The sequence below is a fragment of the Colobus angolensis genome, unplaced genomic scaffold, assembly GCF_000951035.1.
Source record: "Colobus angolensis palliatus isolate OR3802 unplaced genomic scaffold, Cang.pa_1.0 Scaffold192, whole genome shotgun sequence".
NCBI classification, from domain to species: domain Eukaryota; kingdom Metazoa; phylum Chordata; class Mammalia; order Primates; family Cercopithecidae; genus Colobus; species Colobus angolensis.
In genome coordinates, this window is record NW_012115066.1 from 1860274 (window position 1) to 1875667 (window position 15394).

Sequence of the window (15394 nt, forward strand, 5' to 3'; positions counted from 1 at the left end):
GGGGCCTGGCCAGGGAGCCTGGGAGATCAAAAGCCTGGGAACCAAGTCCCCAACAAAGGGCCCGAGGACGGCCTTCTCCAGGCTTTGCTTCTCTCTGGGGGTTTGAAAGGCGCTGCTCTTGCTGGCTCCGGTGCCGTGGATGAATGCCAGTGCTCAGCAGGGCTCCTGGTGAGTGAGGAGGGAATAAAGCCTCCCCTTGGCCTCACCCCGTGTGAAAGGGAAGAGGAGGAGGCAGAGGTGGCCTGGAGATGCCAGCTGAAATGGCAGGACCCAGCCCTCTTCCTGCTAAAAGGGCACCACTGCAAGGGAAGGGCTGGCTTGGAGCCCCAGGGGGTACCCACAGGGTACTCAGTCCCTTAGTGGGAGATTCCCTTCCCTGGGTGACAGGGCCCTGCCTTTCTGGGGGCAAAGAAGGAAAAGGTTGGGGAGGAGAACAAGAAGCAAGAGTGTCAGTCGCTGTCTGCCAGTTGTGGGCATGGCGTTCAGTTTTAAGGCCTCTCAAGGGGCCCAGCAGGCCTGACCTCCCAGTGGGGACACAGCTGACGCACTTGTCTGAGGCTTGGCTCTGGAGTCTGGCGGGAACTTAGCAAGGAAACGCTGTCTGCTCGGGGGACTCAACACAGCCTTGTGGTCCCTGTGGTCCTGGCTCTGCCCACACCCAATCTTGGGAATGAAAACATTCCACCCAGAAAGCAGAAGGAAGAGCTGTAGCCTCTCTGGTGAGTCATCAGCAGGGAGAGAGAGGCTGAGGCAACTGTGGAGAGAGCAGGGCCTTGGAAACCACAAGTGCTGGGGCTCAGCTGTGTGGCCTGGAGCAACTTCTGAGCCACAGAAGGCTGAGCACAGAGGCCCTGTCCTCCTATTCAGGGCCAGCAGGAGGAAGAAGCTGTCCTGTCTCAGGAAAGGGCCAGGCAGAGCTGCCTGCTATGTTTTGGACCCCAGCTAAAGGCAGCCTGGCCCCTGTGAAATCACTCTCCAGGGAGGTTATGTATACCTCCCCAATCCCTCCCCTGGATCCCAGACCACATCCTTGGCCTTGCCAGAACATGGCTGTATTGCCATGTTCTGTTTCTCAGCCTCTCCCTTACACTGAGCTTGCTCGTTGAGAGCAGAGATTTTGTATCCCAGGACCTGGCACAGACCTCTCCTATGAGTGAGTGGTTCAGTCTGTAAGTCAAGCCTAGAGAAGCACAGCCCATCTGAAATAGACTTTGTGACTTCTCTTCCTTCTTCTCTGAATTTCCAGGGTGCTGTCATCTGTATCTCTGACCTGACATTTGCCACACTGACCTGTTCTGACAGTTATTTGTGTGTGGGGGTCATGAGCTGGGCCTGTGCTGTCAGCTCTGGGTTTGGGTCCTGGTTTCCTCACTCACCGTGACTGTAGTTATTTCACATCTCAACTTCAGGTTCTTCTGCAAAGTGGTTAGAAGCCATCAGTGGAGCACCTCCTTTTTGATACAGTACCTAGCATCCCGTAGATGCTCAGTAAATCGTTGCTCCTAAGAACTCTTGCCCCTGACATGTGAATATACATGCATGGAAGTACACAAGTGTGCTGGGCTCAAGCCCCTGTTGCGGGCCCCACATCAGATTTATGTTTCTTTTCTTCTCTGCAGCTAGTGCAGCATTTTGCATGTACAGGTAATAGTGTTTGTTGAAGGTGGGGACAGGTGGTATGGGGTCTCCTCCTCCAGGGCAGCCCCCCTCACTCTGGCTCCAGCTCTTGACCCGTGAGCAGCCAGAGGGGCTTCTCTTGTCTGTTTGCTGCCTGGGCCCTCCAAGGATCATTGGAGACACCTTTCCCTGGCTCATTCCCGTGGGTTGGGACCTGTGGAAATCATCAGATGAATTCTCATTTCTTCCAAAGATGCTGCATGTGTCTGCCATGCAAGTAGATTTCCCGTTCCCTTGATTTACCCTCTGTCCTCTCTGGTCTCAGCCTTTCTTCCAAGTTTAAGCCATGTTGTAGAATCTAACATTAATACTGTATCTTTCCAGATATCCCTTCCCCAAAGAGAGGAGTCCCCCATACTCTTATAAAACAGTGCAGTGGCTCACGCCTGTAATCCCAGCACTTTGGGAAGCCGAGGCAAGCAGATCACGAGGTCAGGAGATGGAGACCATCCTGGCTAACACGGTGAAACCCCGTCTCTACTAAAAATACAAAAAATTAGGCGGGCGAGGTGGTGGACACCTGTAATGCCAGCTACTCGAGAGGCTGAGGCAGGAGAATGGCGTGAACCCAGTAGGCGGCGCTTGCAGTGAGCTGAGATCGCGCCACCGCACTCCAGCCTGGGCGACAGAGTGAGACTCTGTCTCAAAATAAACAAAATTATCGAAATCTCTAGCAAAAATAGAAATAATGTCGCTACTGTCTGGCTCTTTTGCCCTACCCTTTGCACAAACCCCTCCTGGCAGGTAGGTACCCAGTCTCAGGAGCCCAGACATCTGCATGCAGCAAATGCTCCCCAGATAGGTCTTTTCCCGTCTCCCGCTAGGCTGGCTGTAGGGTTCAGGTCCCAACATGGATTTCCCAACAGCAATCTAAAGTGTGTACTTCTATCAGCAGTGAGAGAGAAATGAATTGTTCTCAAGGGTGTTTTTTTTAAGGACAGTTTTTCAGTGGGATCCTTGCTGCTTTGAACTCTTCTGGTGCTTCTGTTTTATAGTTATTGATTTTGGAGATCATAAAAGTAATGCAGGTTATAAGAATGTGGGAACATTTTAGAAATGTGTAACTTGGAGAGTACAAGCGTCCATGCTTCACAAAGAACTGCCAGTGCCTGGCATAGATGCTTTCTTCTTGGTTGTTCCTTGGCGTTTTGTCTCCTATCTCCAAAGAGGGAAGCCAGTGTCAGCTACTTGTCTAGCACCTGCTGGGGGGGCAGTGTTTTCTGTTACTTGACTTCAGTAGGGGGGCCACTTCAAAGGACATGTCTTCTGAGGGCAGCAGCAGTCCTCTGAGACACAGCAGCATGTAGTGGGGAAAGTTTGGGCGCTGCCATCTGGAACCTGAGAGAACTGGGGCTGATCCTCAGTCTTCCTCATCTGTGCAGTGGGTATACTGAGAACAACTCTGTTTTGGAGGGAGATTGGGACTAAACAGCAAGATCCTGGGTGGGAACACACTGTATACTCTAAATTCTATGTATTATCCTTTGATTTTGAAAAATTGTTGTTACAACCAAATAGGCCCCTTGGGCTTCTGAGCCAGTAGACTCAAGATTTAGTCCAAAGGGTTAGAATTTAATTATCTTCATTATTTATGCACACACACAACAGTCTGATGACAGGAGCTGCTGTGAGCTTTGCACATGGATGTGGGCAGGTCTTGCTGTGATCTCCTTCCGGGAGCATGGGCTCTGGAAGTGGCTGACACACATGTCTAGGGCCCTCCAGATCCACTGCAAGAGCAGAGTAAACTAAAGCAGCATGAGCCACATGTCCCCACGGCCAGTCTGTGAAGAGCATGGTTTGCTTTTCCCTTGGAAAGTGGGGTGTTCCCCCTCCTGTCCGAGTGTGGTGGGAATACTGATACCATCAGGCCCCACTCCCTTTCTCCCCACTGCATTGTCCTGCCTGGATGGCAGAGGGAACACCTTTCTCTTGGGTCTTCAGTGTGTCAGAGATATGGGCGCTGTGGAAGGCAGGGACAGGTGAAATTGGGTGTGTGAATGGGAAGCTGGGGGGAGGTGTGCTCTGGCAGAAAGGGAGGCTGAAAAGAAGAGGCCCCGAACAGAACCCACCCATCCCCCAGCCCTCTGAAGCTGTGTTTCTCCCATGGCCGTGCCTTCAAATTCACTCTCTCCCAGGCCAGACCAGCTGCAGTGGCTGGACTGTCCCATGCCTCTGCCTCTCTCAGGTCCAGAGCCATCCAGCTCCTAACATGATACCGGGCCTAGGTGGCAGAGGAGGCAGCACTGCCTTGAGAGGAGCATGGGTCGGGGGACTTCTCTGGGACCAAGGGACCCAGTCTTGTCGTGGTGCTTATTCTATTTCAAACTCTGTGCAGGTTTCTGCCCTGGTGCAGCCTGTGTGAAGGTGGGAGAGCAGAGGCCCCGGGACCTGGGGTGTTGCTGTCAGATTTGCTTCCTCTCTTGGGACTCTACTCCCCAGGCTTTGGTTACCTGAGTGTTTTGGTTCTTCTCCTGCCTCTCTGACCCACCCTAGGGTTTCCTTCCTTCTGGAAAGGCAATGAGGCTCACCTGGTTTTTGGAGGCTGCCATCTGTGCTCCAGTCCCAGCTCTGCTTCTTCTTTGTAATGTGGAACAAGTTATTTAACCTCTTCTGTGCTTTAATTTCCCCATCTGTAAAGTGGCAGTGGTGATAACAGTACCCACTTCATTAGGTTGATAATTAGTTCATAGATACAAGATGCTCAGATCAGCACCCAACGCTCTTAAGTGCTATCCTGTGTGTTAGCTGTTAATACTTTAGCCCCTCTGAAAGTAGTGCTGTTAGCTCCTCTTATTTTATCCACCCAGCACCGGTGCACACACCAGAATAATTTAGTCCTTTACCCCATCTTCATTTTTAGAGAGGTCACATTCACTCGGAGGGCCCCAGCCATTACGGATTTCCAGAGGACTTTGATTTTCATATCCTAAAATGTTTTCTTCTTGTCATAAAAGAAATGCCCACATATGGAATGAAAATGTTAAAGACATATCAATGAAAAGAAAGAAATTTTAAAACTCACCGGGTAATACCTTTACCCAGAGATGATAACTAGATATTTTGATGTAGCCTTTCCCAGTTTTTATACATAGGTGTGGTGGATGAATATAGCACCCAGTATAACCCCAGTTTGGCTTAAAAAGGGACTAAATGCATATAATACTGTTGTTTATATTCTGCTTTTGTCACCAAATATTACCAACATTTCTCACTGTCCTTAAATATTATTTGAAAATGACCAAATTTCTGTCTTTAGATAGAAACTTCTTTTCCCAGCTCAAAACTGCATGTCTGTCTGCCCGTGGAGGTTGCCCCCCAGCATCTCAGATGTGATGTGGCCAGGCCCCGGCACTGGGTCTCACGAGCTGCCTCCTCTGCATCTTCCCCATCCCTCGCCCCTCCCCCAAGTCTGCCATTCCCTCCTTCCGTCCCACAGCTCCTCCTCCCTGCCCCGCTCCCAGGATCTCTTAGTTGTGGGGTTCTGTAGTATCTCTGTGGTGTCTCCAGCGGTCATCCTCCTCCCCTTACCCATATCACCACAACTCTACTTCCTTTCCTCATCACCTCTCACTTTGACTGATGTTAGCATTACCTTTTTTCACATGCAATCCATATTTATTATAGAACATAATACCCGAGCCTTCTCCCTGGCTTTCCTTGCTGCTGGCCTTGCTGGCTCCAGCCCATTCTGCCACGTTTCTGCCCAAGGAAGCTTCCTGAGTACAGCCCATCCTGCCCTGTGACCTTCGATGTTAACTGCGTCCCCACAGCTCTGCTGTGACCTGGCTGATGTACTGCAGGTGCTTCCATCTGCCTGCCCGGGCACCTCTCCACTGTTTCCTGGACTCTGTTCCAGCCAGGCTGTGACCTGATGGTGCACCTGTCTCAGCAGCTCTCTCAGGCTGCTGCCATTGCTCAGAACTCTGTCACCCCTTCCCCGCTTCTGGGAGTTCTGCCATCCTAAAGGTCCACCTCCAGTGCACATCCTCCTGGCAAGTTTCCTATCTCCAGATGGGCATGCTTTTTCCAGCCCTTGAAGCACCTCCACTTGGCTTGTCCTTCCCTTGAGGTATTTCACCTACCCTAGTTATCTTTGGGCCTTGGATGGGCAGCTTGAAGAGCAAGGGTCTGGAGAGAGACAGACCTTGTTTGAGTCCCAGCTTAAACTACCTTCTATCTATATGACCTTGGGTAAGCTACGTCCTCTCTGAGACTCAAGTTTTCTCATCTGGAAAGTGGAAGCTGATACTATACCATGAATTAGGTTCAGTTTTGGGGAGGATTCAAAGGATAGAATGTCTAGGTTTAGCAGTTTCTGGAACATGATGAGAATTCAAAAGCAGCAGTGTAGGCTGGGCATGGTGACTCACACCTTTAATCCCAGCACTTTGGGAGGCTGAAGCGGGTGGATCACCTGAGGTCAGGAGTCCAGGATCACCCTGGCCAACATGGTGAAACCCCATCTCTAGTAAAAATACAAAAATTAGCTGGGTATGGTGGTGGGCGCCTGTAGTCCCAGCAACTCGGGAGGCTGGGGCGGGAGAATCACTTGAACCTGGGAAGCGGAGGTTGCAGTGAGCTGAGATGACACCATTGCACTCCAGCCTGGGTAACAAGAGCAAAACTGTCTCAAAACCAAAAAGCAGCAGTTTTATAATTAGTACCCAGTCTTCCTGTGTCTGCCTCCTTGGGGTGATCCATGGGACCTAGCCTGTTCTTTGGTGATGCTAAAGACTGAGTCCAGGAGAATTGACTTGAACAAAATGTAGGTCTGAGACCCTTGCCCTGGCGGGAGATGAGGGTCATTGATAGCCCTGGTTCCCTATGATTTGCAAGACAGTCCTGCTACCTTGGGTATGACAACTGAGGTAACTCCCCAGTTATCTCTTCCTCTGGATTTCAGCTTATGGAGGCTCTTTTATGTCACCTGTTGGCATGGGAGAGGCCACTCCTGCAGGAAGCCAGGGTGCTTCTTTTGGAAGCTGGCCATCCCATGCCCAGGTCCTCAGGGAACATTGTTTGAAAGGGAATTTTAGGGCAAATCCGATGAAGCTCAGGCAGCAGCTGAGAAACACACCAGATTCCCTTGACCCTTATCTGTCAAGGAAAGTCTGTTGGTGACCACCTAATATGTGGGGTAGGGTTGGTTATGGGCAGGATCTGGCATAAACAGGTAAAGTTGTAAGAGAAACATTTAGGTATCACCAAATTCCTCCCTTGCATTGTAGCAGGGCTGCACCTAAGAGCTGCTCCTAAAGGTTGAGCCACCACCTTGTTCTTTTCCCCCAGTTGGATTAGGAGCTTTTGAGCACCAGTACCCCCTCCCCAATAACAGTCTTTGCTGATTGTTCTCTTGCAGCCAGGCGGCACTCCAGGGTCCGGCCCAAGGTGACTGTCCTGAACTATGCTTCCCCGATAACCGCAGTCAGCCGACCACTGAATGAGATGGTCTTGACCCCACTGACGGAGCAGGAGGGGGAAGCCTACCTGGAGAAGTGTGGCAGCGTGCGGCGGCACACGGTGGCCAATGCCCACTCGGACATCCAGCTGCTGGCCATGGCCACCATGATGCACTCAGGCTTGGGGGAGGAGGCTAGCAGTGAGGACAAGTGCCTTCTCCTGCCACCCAGCTTCCCCCCACCCCACCGGCAGTGCTCAAGCGAGCCCAACATCACCGATAGCCCTGACGGACTGGAGGAGGGGGCCAGGGGCAGCCAGGAGGGCTCAGAGCTGAACTGTGCTTCCCTCAGCTGAGTCGCCACCCCCAGGCCTTTCCACCTCCTGTTTTGCAACCAGGATGAGGACATCTCCATCTCCATGGATTACTGAGGGGCCTCTTGCTTTATGCAATGCTGCCTTATTTCTTTTAGGGTACTGTCCTGGTCAAAATGCCCTAAGGGGAAACCGTTGTTGTAAACCTCTTCATTTTGGTGACTGTGACCAGTTCTTTGTAGCCACCAACTGTAGTGACCAATTGCCTAATGGTCACTTACTCCAGCCTTGCCAGCCTGACTCAGATCCTCATCTCTGGGCCTTTCCTCCTCCAATGTTGGACTGCCTAATGTTCCCAATGACATATCCAATACTCCTGGCATTTCTGGAGCAGGAGGTTGTCAGAACCACACATACAACCACCAAGGATGTGTTGGCCTTTGGAGTTCCCCTTTAGGTTCCTTGTGATGCGGTAGGTTATGGGTGAAAAATTAGTGGAGAGGGAACTCCTCTCCCCCATTTTGTGTAGAGTGAAAATAGCCTGCAGCCCCTACTCAGCAGGGCTCTGGGAATGTGCCTGCCTTAGTTTCAGAATTGCTGGGAAAGTTACCCCTCTGGTGGGTGAGGATCTGTCCTCACCTATATCCATATCCTATGTGCTGCTTGCACAGAGGCCTTTGGCTTTTGACCCAGAGGGGCTGTGAGGCTGGAGCTGCCTTGTCTTTTATTGAGCCTCAGCATTTCCCTCTTAGGCTTCCTCTCAAGCTCAAGGAACTCACCCCCAGATGCCTCTTGTCTCTCTCATTCCAGAAACGGACTTTCTTATCATGCTTTCCTGTGGTGGTTGTGAGGGGCCAACTGATACCAACCAACTAGCCTGTACCTGGATTTGACTTGAATTTTTAAAATGTGTGTTTCAAAAACAAAGTTTGCAAATTTTGCACGTGGGATCTTGCACTGTTCATTTCCATTGGGGTGAGTCTTCACACTAAAATCACAAGCAGAGCTCCTGGGAAAAGAGACTGGAAGTGGTTCAGGATAAAGGGATCTATGGTGTACAGAGCTCTTATGTCACAGAGCTCTAGAAGCAGCTGGACTTGAATCCACAGTGGCTTGTGTAAATTTGTAAATGTCATGGTTTCTAGGAAAAGCTGCATTGGGGTGGGAAGACCCAGTTTGCCTCACGGGCAGAGGATTCTTCCAGGAAGCATGGAAAATGGAATGTTTCTATGCTTTACAGTGTGGGGAGAGAGGGGAGATGCAGGCAGGACCTTTTGGAAGGATGTTTATTCCCTGTGGTTAAAGAAATGACCGGAATTTCTAACATGTGAAGCACTTGGGGGCTGCAGGCCATAGCACGGTGCTGCATCCTTCTACTGCTCCCTCCAGGTCTGGGGGCTTTTATCTACCTTGAATCCCTATCCTCCTCTTTGTAGTTGTCTGTCTCACTGATAACAGCTCCAGGAAAAAAGACAAGGCTCCTCCTCTGACCCTTCCTGTTGATGTTTATGAAATCTCAAAGAGATGAGCCACCTTGGCTTCCAATATGGCAAGAGGGTGCTGGGAGAAGGTGAAGATCAGTCTAAGCTGCCATGGTGATGAGACCTTCTCATTTAACTCTTGATGGCATTTCCCTTCTGGGTGAAGATTTGAAATATGATCAGAATTGTGCTCTTGATGGCTGGGAATTTAGAAATTTAAGAGTTATTTCATTTTCATTCTAAGAATGATGGGAGAGAAATGTCCAAAAGAGATCTGCTGATCGGCTGAGAATTTCAAACAAAAATAATCATCTCTGTGTATGTGTTGGATAAAGTTTACAAATTGACTAACATGCATTAGCAACTGGAACATCAGTAGGTAGCAACATGATGATTTATGTAACTGATAGCTTCTGTCCTTATTAGTACACTTAACATTTGAGACTAGTATTTATTGATCCAGGCAAATTAATTAATCATGCTTGGGCTTACTTTTTCAGTTTGTAAGGTTAACCACATGTGCATGCGTGCGTGTGTATGTAAATGCCTTTTCCATGTCTTAAATGTCCCTGTTGAGGAGAGCAGTCATCAGTTAAATATATAAGCTCTTAAAATGAGAATGGGAGTGTCAGTATAGACCCAGTATACTTAATTGCTGATGACTGTTAGCCAGTTTACAACTTTACCATCGATGTACACACTTGATACTTGTGCAGTAAATAGACTGTACCTGTAAAAATTTTATTGATGTTTATGATCGTCTTAGCTATCAGAGGGCTATTGGAAGAGTGATAGCTGAGGTGTTTTTAACCACTTTTTCTCTCCTAGATTCGTTTTCATTATTTATGCTAGGTTTTCCTTTGGTTGACATTTGATGACAGGAAGCAATCATGACGCTTCGAGTGAGCTCACAGAAACCTTTCATGTTGTCTGTTTCCAAAACGAATTCAATAAACAACATTTTGTCCTTGCTGGGTGCCCCAAGGGTGTCTTGATTGAATTTGCAAGTATAGCAGTCAAATTAGATCTTTTTTTTCCCTCAAATTAGATTTTGATGCATCCTTCCCTCAAACTCCCTGCCCCCACTTCTGCCTCCTCATCTCTTTTCCTGTTGCCTCCACTCCACAGTCGGACAGCAGCCTTAGCTCAGCCAGTCTTCCCTGAGTTTTGTTTGCAATCCTGGACTGGATTGGCAACTCATTTCCTGAAGAAATGGATTGTGGACCTAGAAAATACTGAAAAAAGTCTGAGAAGCCAACACTTTTTCTAAAACCAGCTTGGTCTTTCTTCCCAGAGTATTTGACCTAGAGGGAACACTTAGCATATGTACGCATGGATGATCTCATGTATTCCCCTCTGATTCTGTTTGGTAGAGGAAATTTATCATATTTTACTCTGCATAAATACTTCTAGGAGGCCTATAGCGGCAACAGTCTGAGACCTCTAAAGGCTTAATAAGAGCCTTTGAAGAGGTGTAACTGATTAGTCATCCTGTAGGATGTAAAAGGAGAGTGTGTATGTTTCGGTTGAGCCTTTGCAGGTCATAATTATGGTAAACAACCACTGAGCATTCTGTCCCAATAGGTTTCATGTCATTAGTGTGCCCATGACATAGCAGTGCACCATCATATTCATTCATCCACCCGTCTACCCATCAAACATTTGTGGAGCTTCCATTGTGTGTAGGCACTTTTCTTGGTACTAGGGATATGGTGATGGACAAATAACCAAGGTGCCTTCTCTCATGGAGCTTACTCTAGTGGGGAAGGCTGGAAATCAGGTCAACACAAGCATCACAACTACCGAACAACACTGGGTGAAATGGCAAAGTGCCAGTGACTGGAGAGTGAAGAAAGGATGACTGTGGGTAGAATGGCCAAAGGAGGTCTCTCTCCAAGTCAACTGACCCAAGAGCTGAGTGACAAGGAGCCAGCCTTACGATCTGCTTTGTTTCCGATCACTGCCATAACTACCACAGACTTAGCAGCTCAAAACAACTTATTTATTATTACAGTTCGTCGGCTGGAAGTCTGACGGGTCTCACTGGGCTGAAATCAAGGCAGTGTCAGGGCTGCATTCCTTTGTGGAAGCTTTAAGGGATAATCTGTTTCCTTATCTCTGCCAGCTTTTAGAGGCTGCCCATATTCCTTGGCTTGTGGCTTTCTTCCTCCATCTTCAAAGCCAGCAGTGAATGGTGGTTGAGTCCCTTTCACATGGCATCACTCCAAACTACATTCAGCCTCCCTAGGACCCTTGTTGATTACATTGAGCCCATCCAGACAATCCAGGATTATTTCCCAACTCAAAGTCTTTAATCACATCTGCAAAGTCTCTTTTGCCTTGTAGGATGTATCACAGGTACTGTGGATTAGGACGTGGACATCCTTGATGGGGGAGGGGGAGGCATTATTCTGCCCCACAGAATGATGATTACCACATAATCCTTAGTTTTTGCTGCTTCTACTGATTACTGTTTGTGGGTGGCAAGCTCCTGAAAGACCAGCTTAGCTACTCAGGAAACTCCTTGTCTTCCGGCCCAGTGGAATCCGATGGGAAAAGAGAAGGAAAGCAAGATGGACAAAAAGTGTCCACCCCAGGGGTTCACCCTGCCTTCACGCTAAGGAGCAGTGGTAAGTTGGCTGAAGCTCTTCTGAAAGTCCTTAAATGGCCTTGAGCCCCTCAGCTGGCCAGAGATGCACTGGTGTCCTCCCTGGCATGCTTGCTATTGTCTCCATCCCTTCTCAGCTGGACTGAAGATTTCTGTGGGTACTGCTCTGCTGCCGCCTCTGCTGAAATCTCTCTCCCAGCAGGAGAAAGGCCAGTCATGGGATGTACTTGGGAGCCTGGGAAGATGAAACTGCAGCATACAAGTGCTGGTCTCAGTGTACAGGGGAGACTGGGTGACATGGCCTGGGGATCTTATAGCCTGACCTCCACCCACCATGGCCTAGACTCCCACAGAGACCACGATTCTGTAGTCCCAGGCTCCAATCTCTAATTGCCTCATTGCCTTCTGTCAGGCCCTCACCATCCCTACGTCTGGACTTGCACAACTTGGTACTTTCTGTATTTGTGTACAGACTCCATCTCTCCCTTATGGACATTCCCATTTGATCTAAGGTGCAACCCCTGCTTAAAACTTTTCCTTGGCTTTCAATATAATCCATACACCTGAACTCGACTTCAAGGTCCTTCACAAGCTGACCCCACCTACCTTCCCGGCCTCACTGGCTGCTCTTTGACTCCCTCGAGTTGGAGACCAACTGCTTCACCAGGGCTGTTCATTGTCCCAGGAAGCTGCCTTCCATCTCCATACCCGCTGCCATGCTCCCACTGTTCCCTCTCCCTGGGGGCCCTCCCCATCACTTCTCCAGATAGAAGCAGTCACTTCAACCTCTATACATTCTCAGGGGCTTAATCCAGGAAGGCAAGAATGTGTAGGATTTATATTTGCAGGCTTAGGGCCTCACAATACAGAGAAATTTCTAAGTCATATGCATTGAATAAATGAATGGGATGGTATAATTCTGATCTCCACCCCACCCCTCCCAGGTATGTGCAGAAAGGATGCCACCTCTCTCCTTTTTCTCCAGGTAGGGATCTTCCCCATGCAGCTGTCTCCAAGCATGTTCCAACTGAGGCTGTGTGCCCAGGTGACCCAGTGAACACAGGTGGGAGTCTGAGCCCTTCTTGCAACTCCTCCCCTTTGCTCCAGCCAATGTCTGCCACTTCCCTGCAGAGAGTTAACCCTGTTCACGGGGCTGATGTTTTGCTCCAGAGCCAGCTCTTTCTCTTGGCCTGCGCTCTTTCTGTCTGTGGTAAGAGATTGGTTTGGGACCTGGCAATCCTGAGGACAGTGAGAGTACCTGTTGTTTGCCATAGGGCCATCTCTTTGAAGAAACTCTCCTGCCAAGAAGAGAGAATGTCCCAGGCCAGTGGGCTCAGACAAGAGCCTCCTTGCCCCAGCCCTCTCTGCATTCAGGAATCCAGAATGAGGGCCGAGTACTATGTTGTTCCTCACAACAACCTTGCAAGGCAGGTATCACCCCCATTCTGCAGATGAGTAAACTGAGCCTTGGGTCTTTTAAGCAATGGAGCTAGGACCTGACCCCAGGTTTACCACAAGTCCAGTGGTCATCCCCTTCTATTCTAGGAGGTACCCTAGCCTGATAGAAAATGAAGAATAACTAAGCCAGGGGCATAATCTCCTCAGCTTGCTACAAGGTAAGAGATGTTCCGGGGTTTCTAGAAAAGCTGAGGAACAAAGCTGCATCTCTTGCTTTTCTGCAACCATTTCTAGAAAACCTCATGGCGTAGGGAGTGGGGGTGGGGGACTCTGGTATCCTGGACAGTAAATTTCCTATGTAGAAAAGATTTTGGGGCTTTTTTAAAAAAGCTTATGTTAAAATTTGTCTTTAAAAAGTAATAATTTAATGTTTATATTTAATTTAATAAATAATATAATTTTGTCTTTAGAATCAATATTCCATTTCAGATGCAAAGTTTAAATATTTTTTATGCTTTTAAATTCAGCTTACAAATTTTATTCTATTTTATAAGTCTAGCCGATCGTGGCAGTAACTTTGGAGGAGTGTTTCAATAATGCTTGCTCTTATTTACAAGCATAGCTCAGCACTTCAAACATTTTTAAACAAATTTAGAAAGTTAATATGTTTATTTTTTAACTACTTTGGTTTTTCTGACCACAAGCAAAATCATCCCAAATTTTAAACTCTTATAGAAGCTAATAAATTTAACTTAAAAGAGAAATCTAAGTCCTCTTCAATGTTTTTATACACTACTTAAACTTAGATGTCACCATTAAAAAAACACAAATCTAAATTAATTCTCAATTATACATTTTAAAGTGGAGTTGTAAAACTGCACTCTAATGGGCTTTATTCTCTCAAATATCACATTCTGAAACACCAAATAGGCACATATTCCTTCCTAATATAAAATATTAATGCTATAGTTTTGTTTCTTTTAAATATTTGTACCCTTAAATCTAAACCTCCCTGAAGTGTTGGTGAGCTATTGTCTCTCGGTTTCGAGCCTTTTCCTTTTTTTGTGTTGCTGTGGCTGGGATTCTGCAAACCACCTTGCTGCTCTGTCAGCTGGGTCCCTGGTAGGTTCTGCTAATAGAGGGCGCTAGAGGGAGCCTGGGGGACTGGTGGAGGGAGAAGAATTGGACTCATCCTGTCTTTGTCCAGATTACCTGACACAGACAGCTGGGTGCAGCAGCAGTATTGAGTTACTGTTTGCAGTTTATCCACATTCCCAGAACCAGCCTCAACATCTCCCCTTAAAGATGCAAGCACTGTCCAGCCTGGGATCCCTCCTCAGAATTCTGAAGCCCTCTGGGGCCCCTCCTCTAACTTTTTAAATTTCAGTAACCCCTAACACTCTTTTTGTTTCCCCAGTTCTAAGGGTGGTAGTTGCTTCTTGTAGTTACCACCTCTGTGATTCCTCTGGGTCCCCTCTTTGCCATCTTATTTGTCCAATTTCTGATTAATAATTCATATATTAAATTCTCTCTGTTAAAATAATTGATGTGGCCTTTGTCCTCTGACTAGCCCGGACTGATGAACCAGGGTTGAAAAAATACCCACTAAAGAAGATAATAACCGTTCCAGGTAACCAAGGCAAATCACTACCAGAAATTTCCTTCGGGTGTGAGACCCAGACCTGCAGACATTGAGTGGATTCTTCTCCCCACACCTAAGAAAACCCTATCACTTCCAGTAATTTTGGTGGTTGCTTCTCAGCATTCTTGAGTTTATAGGTGGAGCATACTCGATTCTTGTCTGAGTCCGTAAGAGACACTGGGTCCTATTTGTGGTTACTCAGTCAATGACTTCATAGCTTAAAAGAAGTGACCTCGGGGCCCTTGTTCCTGTATCGTACAATTGCCTAGTTCTTCAGTTACCTTCAGCAGTATGCGTTTCTCACTAAGTCACTCATTAGATTGGCTTTTCATTTCCTTGGTGATTCTAGCCTATGTCCAATGACTTTTGAGAGCAATCCTAAGCCATGTAAACACCTTGAACCAAACAGACTTCTGAATTCTTTTATATTCTCAGGACTGTGTAACTCTTAACAAGTGCTTAAATTTCAGTCTGATATCAGTTAAATATCTCAGAAAGCTTTGTTTGTGGTCCAACTTATGAGGTCATTTCATTCTCTGTAGGCTGAAGTAAGGATTAAATTATTTGCCTGCCAACAGAAACTTTTGCTGCCTAGTCTAGAGCAGTTTTGAGAAGGGTTCAGTCAGTGGAAATTGCGTTAGGCTTCTGGTTCTGGCCATATGGGAATGGCTCGTATCAGATTAATTTTCCTTATAAAATAATTAGGAAAGCTGGGCAAAATATATAAAGGAACTGTTCAAAGGAAGTGGAGAACATTCAGTGCAGGCAGGACCTGAGTGGCTGTGATCCCCAAGAGAAAGGAAACATGAGGAAAGCTTCATATTCTTCCTGGCTTTTCCCCTGAGAGGATTTCCCCGAGTCCCTGGAGTGGGT

The 15394-nt window shown here is 47.7% G+C and overlaps 1 protein-coding gene across 2 annotated transcripts in view; it reads left to right on the top strand.

The window, feature by feature from the left end:
- PRR5L (proline rich 5 like) overlaps positions 1 to 9844 on the top strand; it is a 176594-nt gene extending 166750 nt beyond the window's left edge. For both annotated transcript variants that reach the window (XM_011940721.1, XM_011940722.1), the window contains one exon: positions 7040 to 9844. In XM_011940721.1, coding sequence (XP_011796111.1) covers positions 7040 to 7434 — 395 coding nt within the window. In that variant the 3' untranslated portion in view covers positions 7435 to 9844. The remainder of the gene's footprint in view (positions 1 to 7039) is intronic.
- The last annotated feature ends 5550 nt before the right edge of the window (positions 9845 to 15394 follow it).